The sequence below is a fragment of the Mugil cephalus genome, chromosome 21, assembly GCF_022458985.1.
Source record: "Mugil cephalus isolate CIBA_MC_2020 chromosome 21, CIBA_Mcephalus_1.1, whole genome shotgun sequence".
Classification (NCBI taxonomy): domain Eukaryota; kingdom Metazoa; phylum Chordata; class Actinopteri; order Mugiliformes; family Mugilidae; genus Mugil; species Mugil cephalus.
In genome coordinates, this window is record NC_061790.1 from 3,105,113 (window position 1) to 3,118,513 (window position 13,401).

General features: G+C 42.8%; 1 protein-coding gene across 1 annotated transcript; it reads right to left on the bottom strand.

Moving 5' to 3' along the window:
- Nucleotides 1-433: 433 nt before the first annotated feature.
- btbd9 (BTB (POZ) domain containing 9) lies at nt 434-12,851 on the bottom strand. Its single transcript, XM_047574093.1, has 11 exons — nt 12,674-12,851; nt 11,561-11,769; nt 9,737-10,100; nt 9,143-9,410; nt 8,092-8,311; nt 7,876-7,995; nt 5,527-5,636; nt 5,246-5,435; nt 5,047-5,154; nt 3,511-3,589; nt 434-2,312 (listed from the first exon to the last, which is right to left on the bottom strand). Exons 2-11 carry the CDS (start codon nt 11,743-11,745, stop codon nt 2,091-2,093), a joined length of 1,866 nt encoding a protein of 621 aa, XP_047430049.1. The 5' UTR covers nt 11,746-11,769; nt 12,674-12,851; the 3' UTR covers nt 434-2,090.
- Between the last annotated feature and the right edge of the window lie 550 nt (nt 12,852-13,401).

Sequence of the window (13,401 nt, forward strand, 5' to 3'; positions counted from 1 at the left end):
TCCGGTGCCATTTTTTTTAATTTTCTTAACTTTTTATTCTCAAATTTACACAAATATCAGATGTTAAACTTGTTAAATTGACCCTCTCCCCCCCCTTACAAACACAGACAGTCAATATAGGGACATTACACTATTTCTATGTAATAAATAAGAAGACAAAAAAATAGCTTAAAGTGTGACGATAATTAAATCTCCTGGGGCAGCACTAACGCATCAAGATTAGCCTGAGACTGACTGATCAATCAATCGTCGCCCTTTGTTCTGTGACAGAAGCTCCAGACAAACAACACAAGCTGGAGATCACTGCATTGCTCGGATTAAAGACGTCCACTGTGTCTCAGCAGCAGCGATTCGGACGAGCAGACGGTCGTGACCTCACACACACACAAACATTAATAGGTGTTTTTTTTTGTTGTTTTTTTATATATATATATATATATATATATATGATCACATTTTAGACAGGCAATGTGTTGAACAATAGGCAGTGAAATGCAATCACACATCAATGGTCAAAAATAATATATATATATATGTGTGTGTGTATATATATTAAGTAAAACTATGCAGAAACATGAAGTTTGATGGAGCACTGGGAGTGTGTTCTCTACATTTCAATGTAACCTGAACAAAGCCCTGTTTGTGTTTAGTTATTGAGGAAGACTATATCCAACTAATCTTCTAAAATGGAGAAGCCTAGAACAACATTATAGAAACACTAGTGTCTCACCTGTGGGGTTAGTTAGGTATTTCCGGCTATGTAACTTCAAACCAGATTTAAAAAAAAAAAAATAAAAATTCAAAAGTGCAACATCAGAACACAATGAAATGAAAAGAAAAGAAAAAACAGCTTCACTTAAAAACCTTCAAATCACACAAACGACGAGTCAAACCTAAAACAATCCGAGAGTCGTGAGGTTTAAATTAACTTAACACACAAAACAGCATGATACCAAAATCCAGCACCCCGGTACTGTCCTTCAATAAGAAGACCCTAGCTGCAACCTTTATTTCTCTATGGGTAAAATAAAGTGCCAGTGGCAGCTGCTCTCGTATTATTTCCTGTGTAGAAACTTTAGTTGCGGCAGCACGAGTGCGTTCGTAAATTTTGGTCCGAGCCCCTTTAGACTGAATCCTCAACGAGCAAATAGTTTGAATTCCCCAGTGATATTTGTGCTGAGCTATTCAAGTGCTTTAAACGTCTACGTTAAGACACTCGGTTACATCTCTAGTTTTTTTTTTTTTTGTTTGTTTTTTTTGTTTTTTTTAATTCTTGAGGTATGAATCTTTACTATCAAAAAGTCACACCGGGCACGACCACAGATTTTACTTTGGGGTGTGAAACCCTGACGTCGAATGCTCGGCAGCGATTAATTAATATGCAAATGCATAATTGGATTAAGTGCTATTTGCATACAAATGCCACAGAATGAATTAGCTCCACAGCTTTGGCAAACGTTTGAAGGATTTCCTACCAAACTCTGAAAAATACTCCAAACGCTACTCTGTTAGTCTGATGGTATGAAAAGTGAGTCTGTTTAAGACCATATCCTAAAAAAATAGCTTGATATGGATAAAATCCTTTTTTTTTTTTTTTTTTTTAAAGTATTCTTCTTGTTATTATTATTAGTAACGCATAATATTCAAATAGCACCCCTGCTACCCCCCCCTACCCGACCCTGGCTTTACTTCTGTGTGGTGACACAGCGTTACCATGTTTCAGTGTGCGCCTCGTCTTTGGAGAAGATTCAACCCTTTGTGAGACTGAAAGGATAAAACTTGAACCTTAGTAGCTAAAAAGTACCTTCATAAAAACGCGCGAGCCTGCAGATGTAACACCTTAGTTATTAGTTTCAAAACGGGGAAGACTGGAGCCCTAAACGCTGCTGCTGCTGCTGCTGCTACAAACACACCAGCCTCTAATGTTGCACTTATGACAGAAGGACCATGGACTGTGAGGATGAGACGCTCGGCCTTAGCAGCGTTGGAGCAGTGCAGTCTGGATGAGGAAGGCTGTGCAAAATGGCATTCTGAGGTCTCCCTTTCCTCCCGACGCCTTCCTCCCACTGAGGGTTGGAGGGGGGGGGCTCTTAGTGGTGGGACTGTGAGGAGGATGACGAGGAGGAAGAGGGCTGCGTGGGCAGTAGGCTGTGGGTGCGTGAAGGCCGTTGGGGTCTCAGCTGCTGCTGCTGCTGCTGCTGCTGCTGCTGAGCGGCGGTGGCGCCTGAATCAGATGAATCCAGACCCGGGCTGCCTTCGTTGACCTCCGTCTCCAGCTGAGCCGGACACTCGAAGTGAACACAGTGGAAAACCTGCAGGGACGTCAACAGTCAACCTGTTAGCAGGCAATACCTTTATAAATATGACCAGGTATTAAAATCAAAAACAGGCAGGCTACCGTGCACCTTGCACCTTTTGTTTATTTTTACCTCAATCTTATTTCAACCGTGGCTTTTACCTATTTTTGCTAAGTCTGCACAGACATCAGAGAGATTTCACTCTGTCTGCGTTACAGTTGTATGTCTGTCAAAATGACAACAAAGCTTGACTTTAAAACAGTTTATTAGATTTTAGAAAAAAATCTGACACAATTGGTTACACCAAAAATAAAAAAAACACCAACAAGTGAAATTTTTAAGAGCTCGGTGCGTTTACATGCACAGCTCAATCAAGCTACGCTCGAAATACGACTTCCTGAATGCAGTCCTTGTCCCACTTTACATGCAACGGAGAAAAACCAATAACTGACAGGAACATGTCCTCCTCCACACTAGGTGGCGATAAGTATGTTTTTAGCGGTTTAATAAGGACCCCTTCCTCGTTGACCCATTACCTCATATAATAAACAAGAGTCGTTCATGCAGCCGACCGGCATTTAAACAACAACCAGAGAGATAATAGTTCAGCTTTTTTAATCTTGTATGTAATGTTCTTCTACTGACTCTGTTTATCTTCTTCTTCTGCGTCCGGCTCGCTCGGATGTTTTTGTTCTGGGGTCATATGCCAGTGCAGCGGTAGTGGAGCATTAAGGCATTAATTTCCAATCACATTATCTGGGTGTCTTAACAGGGTAAGCAGAACTCAGGTTTTAGTCGGAGTAACGTGTTTACATGCACTTGAGTTGTCCAGTTAGAGTCGGATTAAGGCAGTAATTCATTTTTTTCACATGCGTGTAAACATAAGACCCTGTTTAAGACCATTATGGGTTAAATTAAAAGTCTTCGCAAAGTATGAAAAATAAGGAAAACCAGAGACCCAGAATTACTTTCAAAATGACTAAATTTATTGTCATGCAACTCAGGACACCCCTGAGGTGGGCTCCACTAATGAGGAACAGAAACATAACAAACCAGGGTCAGAGGCGTTCATACTGCAGCAAAATATGCTTGTATCTTAGACTTTGTAAGGCCTTAAATTTGGGTTATCAAATTTTAGACTTTTTAAGACTCTGCAGAATCTCTGTGCAACTAAAGATCATCTGGGTTTAAAAGAAAAAGGGAAAGAGTTCACCTCATTAGCGGTGTTGTGAGTCCCAACGATGCGGATGAAGGAGGCAGGCTGCTTATCAAACTTCAACGTCTGCCAGGATCTACCAGGAGGAGAAGGAACATGGGAAACTTACATTGAGTTTTCTTTGTTGGTTTCACATTCAATCCGGAGTCCTCTAATCTGTATAAGTTTAATATTTACTCTACAAGAACAAGAACAACGTGTGGCACAAATTACGATTTAGTCAAATGAAAATCGTTGGCGTTACTATCCGTCCTCTGTTGATTTGTAGCCAACACTTGGTCTCTGGAGGACGTTCAAGGCTCTGGTTGCCAAGAAGTAACTCTTCTTGTATATTTACCACATCTAATGTTTGAATGAGCGTAATCACTCTCGATGTGAAAATACAGTCACTGATGCCACTTCATCACTTTAACGCCCTTTAACGCTGCAGGCCCACTATCAGGATGGTGAATTTGTTGGTAGAAGCCAAAGTTGTGGACATTGTTTGCTTGAGTAAAAATGTTTGGAGAACTCCATGTTTACATCCTGGGCGTTTATCAGTATGTGTTCTTGTGAAACGCCCCATGTACTGATCCAATCCAACGTACAATCTGACCAAATACAGCCAAATACCTGAATGTGTGTTTGTCGCCATCCAATTTGCATTGGTTTTTAAAAGGCAACTGGACTTGTAGCTTGTGTGGACATGATACAGCCAGGTATCCCAGAATGTATTTCAAGTACACTGTTGTTCCAGTTACACGATGACCATCCATACTTCAGAAGTGAACTTGTCAAGTCTGAACTACCAAGTGGGTAAGTCTGAAGTTCTATGTGCTCCCATTGGTTGTTGCCGCAAAATTGAGATTATTTCAACTTGGTGGCTGTCCAGGTTTGTCTTGTGGCTAAAGATTTTGTTGTACAGCAGTTGCAGGATTTCATTAACATTTCCTGGTCCCATGTCGCTACAATGCTGCTAGTTGGTGTCTGCATGTACAGATTAAACTGAGTGTTTCCTTACAGAGTAATCAGTGGTTCAGGGTGACTTTAAAAAAGTGATTTTGTCCCCTCGAAGTCAGCAGGAAATGCTACAAAATACATTATGACCACCTTCCTAATACTGTCTCATCAGAGAATGGACTGTGGTGTCTGGCAACACAATGTGGTTAGTGAGGGGGGGGGGGGGGGGGGGGGGCTTTGAGGGGAGGGGTCTCTGTGGATAATCCCACAGATGCTTGATCAGTTTGGGATCTAGTCACTTTGGAGGCCAGGTCAACACCTTGAGCCGTTTTTGTTGTCTGGCGGCTGCCTTTGGGGAGTGTCGTTGCTATGGGTGGAGGTTCCTCATGAGCAACTACATTTAGTTGGGGGGGTTATACATCTACATGACATCTGTGTGAATGCCAGGAGCAAAGGTTTCCCAGCAGAATGAGGTTTTCTCACTCTGGACCCCCTGGTAAATAAACATGCTCCTTTAATCTGTGACAAACTGAAATATAAATTCATGCATACTGAAGAAACTGTAAATGCAGGAAGAGGAATCAGGCGTCTCACCGACATGCCACCCTGGTGCGGTCGACCACCTTCGTCCACTGCTGCTGGTTGGTGGAAACCTCGATGTAGTAGCTGTAGGAGCGCTCGTCACAGTCCCACAGCAGCAGCCTGAGCAGATAGAAAATACACAACAATGAACATACTGCTTCGATTTCATCATAATCTGCGTCAATAATCACTTCACAACAGCCGGATCTACCTTAAGGATCCTATGGAGAAGGGCTGAGCCAGCTGGATGACGATGGCTCCGGAGCCCAGCTGATGGCAGGTGTATCCCGAGTCCCAGTCGTAGTTGCGCGTGTCGCCGTTGAGCAAGGCGTTCCTGCTACGACTCACGCCCTCGATCACGCTGGCACACGAGGAGATGGTCGCCACGTTCTCAGTGGGCACTGCACACACCGAGACCGGGGGTTTACAAGGCTGGTTTTGACAGCATACGTTAGCTCTGTCCAGACACCGAGTCGGTTCTCTGCATCTTACCAAAGAGTCCGTCGTCGAGGGTGAACGAGCGGTGGGTGAACATGCACTCAAAAGCCACGAGGTGGAAGACCTTGTTGACCGTGTTGTGTGTTCCCACGATACGAACGTACCTGAAACACAAAGAAGGAACATCAGAACAAACGTGTTCTTTTCTTATTTACTGTGCATGTCAAGACGTTTAAATTCAAGCTGTGCATGTAAACGCCCTGCTTAAAGGCGGAGTATGCAACCTATATTTGGCGTTATTTGGTCCAAATTCAATAATAGCCTGTTAGCACATTGTAAATCAAGTGTTATGAGAGAACAATTGACTTGTGTTCCCCCTCCCCTGTATTTAGAGGCTCTATAAAAATCACCATGTGACTGTATTTTTGCACCAATCACAGGCCATTTTATGGAGCATCGCCGCTTTGGATGTCCCTATTGGTTACTTTACATAAGTTGATGCGCATTCACGTCCGATTGGTGGTGAAGGTTCAATGGTGGACTGGTGCATGTTACAGCAACTGGAGATGTTAGTGCTGAAGTGGGGGACATTCTGTACCGGTTTGATCAACATAAAAATGTCCAGGTGGCTTATCTGGCCTGTTTTCACACTGAAAATGAACCTGGGTTTAAGTGTGTTCACAGGGAGGAGGAGGGAGTGGAACTGCCCATTTAATCGAGCTATGTTCAAAATTAGACATGTCCTCCTCCTCCACACTAGGTGGCGATACGTGTCTTTTCAGCAGGCTACCTCTTTCCGGTTGAACTAATACGTCATATAATAAACAACTGGAGTTGTTCCTGTGACATATCGGTATAAGATGGTTCTTTTCTTCTTTTATGCTTTTGTTCCGGGGTCATACACCAGAGTAGCGTATACATGCTGGTGAAAACTGATTTCTAATCACATTATCCGGGTGTCTTATTTGGATAAGGAGAACTCCGATACTAGTCGCAGTAATGTGTTTACATGTGCTTACGTTGTCCAGTCAGAGTGGGATTAAGGCAATAATTTCTTTTTCTCACGTGCGTCTCAACGTACTGTTTGACTTCCTGTTTGAACATTCAGATTCGACAGCCTTTGTGTCTTTGTTAAGGTGTGAGTTTGCTTGTTTGGTACATTATCCGTCCACCCTTTCATCCAAAAACAGGTTGTGGTGGCAGCTAAGGCTAAGTGTGGTACTTTACCCCCCACCCCACCCTTTCCCTAGCAACAAGCTCTAGTTTCTCATGACAGATCCCAAGGCGTCCCCCGAGCCAGAGGGGATACGTAATCCCACCGGTGAATGTTTTGTGAATGTGGAAAAGGTTTATATGTAGCCAGGGGGGAGGCACTAAGAGTCCCCAGACATTAAGGACTGCCTCGCCTTTAAGCCTGTTTATGATAGTGAGATGTTATTGTCTGTTTGTAGAAATACTTTTATATAACCGTTGGGAGAATGATTAACTCTTTTAACCAGACACTATATATTATTAATGGGTGAAATTTAAATGTGGATGGATTGATCACTACATTCCTTGGGGCAAGTTTAAGTCATTACACCACCAGACTCTTGCATGGTTTTTATCTACAAGCCATCATTGCACTAAAAACCTAAGGGTTGTGCAATAACTACTCCACTTTATGTATAATGGCTTATGCATGACCACTACACATCTTTTAGGGACTGTTTGTTTGTTTGTATGTGTTCAGTGTGTGTGGAATATGAATTATCTTCTTGTATTTATTGCTTTATATTTTTATACTTTTATATGAGTTCCGTCTTTATCTTTGTACTATGACAATAAAGGAATTTTTTTATTATCTATTGCATTTGTACACCATTATCTTCACCATGTACAATAAAACCGAATTAGTTTCCATTCATACTGCTGCCTACAGGTGGCAGAAAGCGAAAAGATTCAATGCTGTTTCTGATTTTTGAGCTCTGGTTTTCTTGGAGGCAGGTTTGGGTGAAGCATGGATCAAACTCTTCAACCACAGCTTGGGCCACAGAATAACAGCTGTCGGTGTAACTGAGCCAGGAGCTACGAGGTTTGGTTTAATTTATCTGACAGATCAGACTGTCTGATGGGCTGATTTTGGGCCTGCGGGCCGTATATTTAACACCTGTGTACTAGACAGTTCATTCTCATGTAACAGTCCTGCACTAAATCCTCCTTCACTACTGATCCAATGTTGATTTCATGATGAAACAGCATCGGAAAGATGGCAATTCAACCAGATGATCGTTTGTGGAGGGTGTAGTTTGTGGTAGGTCTTCATCAGTTTTCAGCAGAAGAGGAAGAAGAGGCTATTTCAGGGGATAATAATAGGATCTAATGCTCTAAAGCTTGAGCCAGGTGTTACAGGGTTTAACTTACCTGCAAACTCGCGGTGTGAAGTACAGATTCTGCCACGAGCGACACAGGTACTTGGAGTGGTCGACGACACGCACCCAGTCCAGCTCGTCCATAGATACCTCGATGTAGTAGGAGTAAGACCTTCAGCAAACACAGACCAGATGTTTGAGGTCATTACAGGGGCCACCTCTGAGCAAACAAGTTAGTTATTTGTGGTCTGAGGGGAGCAAGTCTCACCGGCTGTCTCTGTCCCAGAGCAGCAGGCGGATGTGGTTGATGATGGACGGTTGACCCAGTTTGACCTGAATCCCGGCCCGGCCGTCCTCCTCGATGGGGTGTCTGGAGAAGCCGTGGTCCAGGTCGTAGTTCTGGGTGTCTCCGTCCAGCAGCGCAGACTTCAGCTCTCCTTTCACCACCTGAGCTCCGTACTTCATAGTGGCGATGTTCTCCTCCGGGACTGAAAACACGAATGAAAAGGTCAATAAACGCACAGACAAGTCGTAAGACATGTTAAACAACCTATACATCTTACAAAGAGAAGATTTTACACAGTATTTGTTTATATAATTTGTATAGTTCGTACATATACTGTCTTTAAACTGATTTGTTGTACATGTTTGGACACATCACTCATTGAATTGAATTATCTAGATACTGTTTACACTATACTGTTCTAGACTGCAATTCCTTCTCTGTGTAATGATGCTACTGCATACCAAATCTCCCCCAGGATAACCTAACCAACTAACCAATGCACCAACTAACTAACCAACTAACATACTAACTGACTGAACAACTAAAAAAAAAATCAACCAACCTACCAACTAACCAATTAACCAGCTAACAGTCAACAAACCAACCAGCCAACTAACCAACAAACTAACCAACCGACTGACTAACTAACTGACTAATCTACTAACCAACCAACCAACCAACCAGCCAACTAACCAACAGATTAACCAACCAACCAACCAACCAACCGAGTGACAAACTAACTAAATGACTAATCTACTAACCAACCAACCAACCGACTAACCAATTAACCAACTAACAACAAACTAACCACCCGATTAACCAACCAATTAACCAGCTAACAACCAACCAACAGCCAACTAACCAGCCGAATAACCAACTAACTAACCAGCTAACTGACCAACTGACTAATTCACTATCCAATCAACCATTCAAGTAACCAATCAACCAACTGACTGACTAACTAACTAACTGACTTTTGATCCATCCGGTGTGTATCAGTAACAATGCCAAACCAAGGACAAAGAGGACTTACTGAGCATCCCCCGGTAGTTGAGGTCCATGTTGCGGCTCTCAGACCGGGTCTTTATGGCGTCCAGGAGATCATCCGGGCTCAGGAGGCCGGACGGTCGCACCACGTTCAGCATCTCCGTCACGGTCATGAGCGGCAGCCGCACCGCCGACATCACCTCCTGCGACTCGTCCTCGTCCTCGTGCTGCCGGCACCAGCGGCACAACGCCTGGAAGATCTCCTTCTCACTGGCGGCAAACGAGTCCCGGCGGACCACGGTCAGCAGAGCGGTCTGAGAACAACACGGGTCCAATCGACGGGTCAGTTTAGACACAAAAGAAATGCAATCCACAACAACTTGTCACTTTACACTTTCCAATGCAGCGTATGAAGAGACAAATGTTCCTCTTATACAGTGGTTCCTAAGCATTTTCTATGTCCCAACTGGGATGACACCAGTAATTTGAATTCTCGTTTCGGATTCCTCTGGAAATTAAAAGAGTGGCCACAAGCTAGGTGCGCATATGCAGTGTGTATTAGTCTCCTTCTACATCATTATACTTTTCATCTCCTGCACCCCTCTAATACCAGAACAAAGTAGCTGAGTACACCTCTCACCTTGGACAGCATGAGGAAACCGTCGGAGTTCAACACTTCCGGTGCATGTCTGTCCATGTAGGCGCAGCAGGCGGCACTGAGCGTGCTCAGAGAGTAGAGGCTGGCCACGTCGAACACCAGGCAGACGTTGTGGTTGTGCAGGATGGTGCGCAGGAACTCGGAGGTGGAGTCCTCCAGAGGCTGCAGGCCGTAGCGGTGTGCCAGGCCCAGGAAGTCCAGCAGCACCTCCTCCCGGGCCGAGCTGAGGCTGGCCCGGCCCGTGTACAGGTAGTTCAGCAGCATCGAGAAGGCCTCGGCCCGCGTCTCCTCCAAACACACCTCCGCCTGAGGATGGGATTCCTTCATCCCGCCGTACAGCAGGGCCCTGAAGGAGACAGAAAGCAACTGTTTTCTAGAGAATTTGAGAGTTTCAACAATCTTTCCCTTACACGTGTAATCAGCTGAAAACAAACACAGAGTTCAATGAATATCTAAACGGCTAAATTATAAACTTAGGGTCAAAGACAAAGATACTGTGGTTTTGTAAAAGCTGCTAGTTTGGTTGAAAAAAAAGAGAAGTACAGTATTTGTTCCTCTCCAAAGTTTTCCAGTTTCTTGTGGCAGATCTCTTCATGAAGCTAGACTGGATCTCTGATGTTATGACTGAGTGTATTGTGAACACGGATAAGGCTTACGACTGTGTAGCCTGGGGTACTCGGGGAGTTTGAGGGATCGGGGATGTTTCCATGAATCATCCAATGCTCGTACACTCAAAATAAAAAGCTGTATTCATAGCGTTTAGTTCAAATCAATTAAATCACTCCACACCAAAGCTGCCCCTGAACTACAGCTGTGTTTCTGACCTTCACGGACTGGATATCAAGCTGTCAGCGGATGAGGGTGTCTGGTATGGGAATGTCACAAATTGCTTCTATGCATTTTGCATGTGATGTGGACCTGTTGACTTAATTCAACCGTGACCTTCAGCCAATCTGTGACAAACATGTTCTGATCCTCCAACGCTGCCATAAACTCCCAAACCCTCTCTGAAAGATCTGCGTCCAGGAAACCTTTCACTTCTTTTAATCGTTGCAGCGTTCAGCGTTTGAGCCTTTGATCTGAGTGGATTCTCCTACTGCCACCTCACATTGAACAAGCTACTTACATCTACCAACTGACTTCATTTAACAGACCAAACACACAGCAGACAGGTTTAGTCTAGAGAATTTGATTTTTGTTCCTGTTGTATTTTTTGGCAGGTTTGACACTAGCCACCTGCCACTAAAACAGAAGAAGGAGTTTTGACGTTACAGGGACATTGTTTTGGTTTATTGAATGAAGCCCAATACCAATCCGATGATTTCAAAAACATATAGATCGGCCCTGATACCACTCTACCATTACCAATCGGGACCAATCATAGTTCAGGAGTTTGTGGTGCTGTTTAACTGGAATTAATTTACATTACTACATGTCTTTATGTTTCTAACCAACAATCAAGCTGTGATTACTCTAGAACACGTAGAGTGATTCTTTTGTGATAGAAACGTCAGAGTCTTGGCTTTCAAAAGAGACCAAGACGATGAAAGAGCTCAAAAATATTCATAAACAGCATTCAGTTTACTTTGAGTATGTCCTAAAAAGGAGTTTTTTGAAAAATGGCTGGAATGACACAAGGTTAACTGTTTTATGTGCCTGTTTTAAAATTGCAAATTTGTTTTTGTAATGCATTTGTGAAGCGCTATGTAATTCGAATTGAAAAGTGCTATACAAATAAAGTAGTAAATATTCCAGGTTTGTGGATGTGAGTAGTGTCAAAAGTCGAAGGCGGGCACTGAAAAGCACCTGAAGTAGTGGCAGCGAGCAGCCAGGATGACCCGGTGCGCCGGGTATCGCTTCCCCTCCACGATGAAGGTGACATCGCTGTACTCCTCCCCGAGCACCAGCGAGCCGAGCTGCTCCGACAGAAGGTGGATGTGGTCGATCTCCGACACGGACGCCAAGGGACGCAGAGGGTGACTGTTACTCATGGTGGACGGCTGCCAGAGTCACATCTGATCCGGGACGGAGCCGCAGACAGAAGAAGAAAACAAACAAAAACAAAGCAAAACAGTTAGCGATGCGCAGTTCAGCTCTTTTCAGAGAATCAACATTTTTGCCAAAGAAGAGTCGACTCATTCAGCTCTTTATTTAGAATCGTTTATAGCAGGAGGGGTCAAAGTCATTTTAGTTGTATGTCTGATGTATGTATGTTTGATGTCAAGTGGGCCAGACCAGGAATATAACAGCAAAATAACTTATATGTAGCGACGACTCCAGATCTTTTCCTTTTGTTTTAGTGCAAAGAAGAACAAGTTAATACATTTAATAATCTATCCTTTTAAATAAAATAACATTTCGTAAGAAAAGTAAGTGTAATTTGGGCTGATTGCAGCGTGCTGTTTAGTCCTGGGTCTCAGTGTTGGGTTCTGTTCACTTCTCTGACTAAAACAGTGCAGAAATTAGGGACAACAGATAAAAATTCATCCCATGGGCCACATTAGAGCCTCCGGAGGGCCGCTTTGGGCCCGCGGGCCATACGTTTGACACCTGTGACATAACTGCATGATTAGGAGTCCTCATATGTGATTGACACAACAATAAATACAGACATTAGCAACAACAAACAAACAAACAAACAGAAAAACGAAAGGTTATCGTACACCGTGAAGCTAAATGCTAAATGCTAACCAGAGCGAAACAAACTAACGTTAAATCTAGTGTTTTCAGAGTGCATAAATGTAAAAGACACGTAAAGCAAACATCAATTAAATCGAGATGTTGATAAATGACTAGCTAATCTCTCTTGTTTACAGCCGCTGGTGTCGCGGACATTTGACACCTCGACTACATTTAAACAGACAACACTTTTTTTTTTTTTTTTTTTTTTTTAAGGCTCATTCTGCGTTAAAAACTCACCGAGCAGCTTTCACTCACTCCCGCCTTTGGGATAAGTCGTTTCCAGATGCAGGCAAGTCGTTATTTTATCCGCGATGTGCAAGAAAATGTAGGAAAATGCAAGCAAATTCGGCTCCAGGTTCACAACTCCTCCAACATCACATTACACCGGAAGTCGTTTCTAGGTCAAATACCAGGAAGTTCCGGTTCACAAGAAAAGCGTCGAGAAAAATTCTTCTTCCTCTAATAGAATTCCGGCAGGCTGCACGCAGAGAAGCGTAATACTGCCCCCCACAGGCGAAACCAACCATTACATTCTCAGAGTCCGGAAGAATGTAAGAACTTTAAAACTGCAAAACTCCAAAATGGATTTATTACTATTATTGTTATTATTATTATTGTTATTATTATTATTATTATTATTATTATTAGTAGTAGTAGTAGTAGTAGTAGTAATATTAGTAGTAATAGTATTAATATTATTATTAAATGTGATGAAGCTACTGGAATGAATTTCCCTATCTATCTATCTATCTATCTATCTATCTATCTATCTATCTATCTATCTATCTATCTATCTATCTATCTATCTATCTATCTATCTATCTATCTATCTATCTATCTATCTATCTATCTAAAACACACAACATTATTATACAGCAGATTAAAGCAATACAAAATACATACATGCAATGGGTTGTATGGACTATGGACCTTTTAATATTAACCTTTTAATATTTGACTTTAGC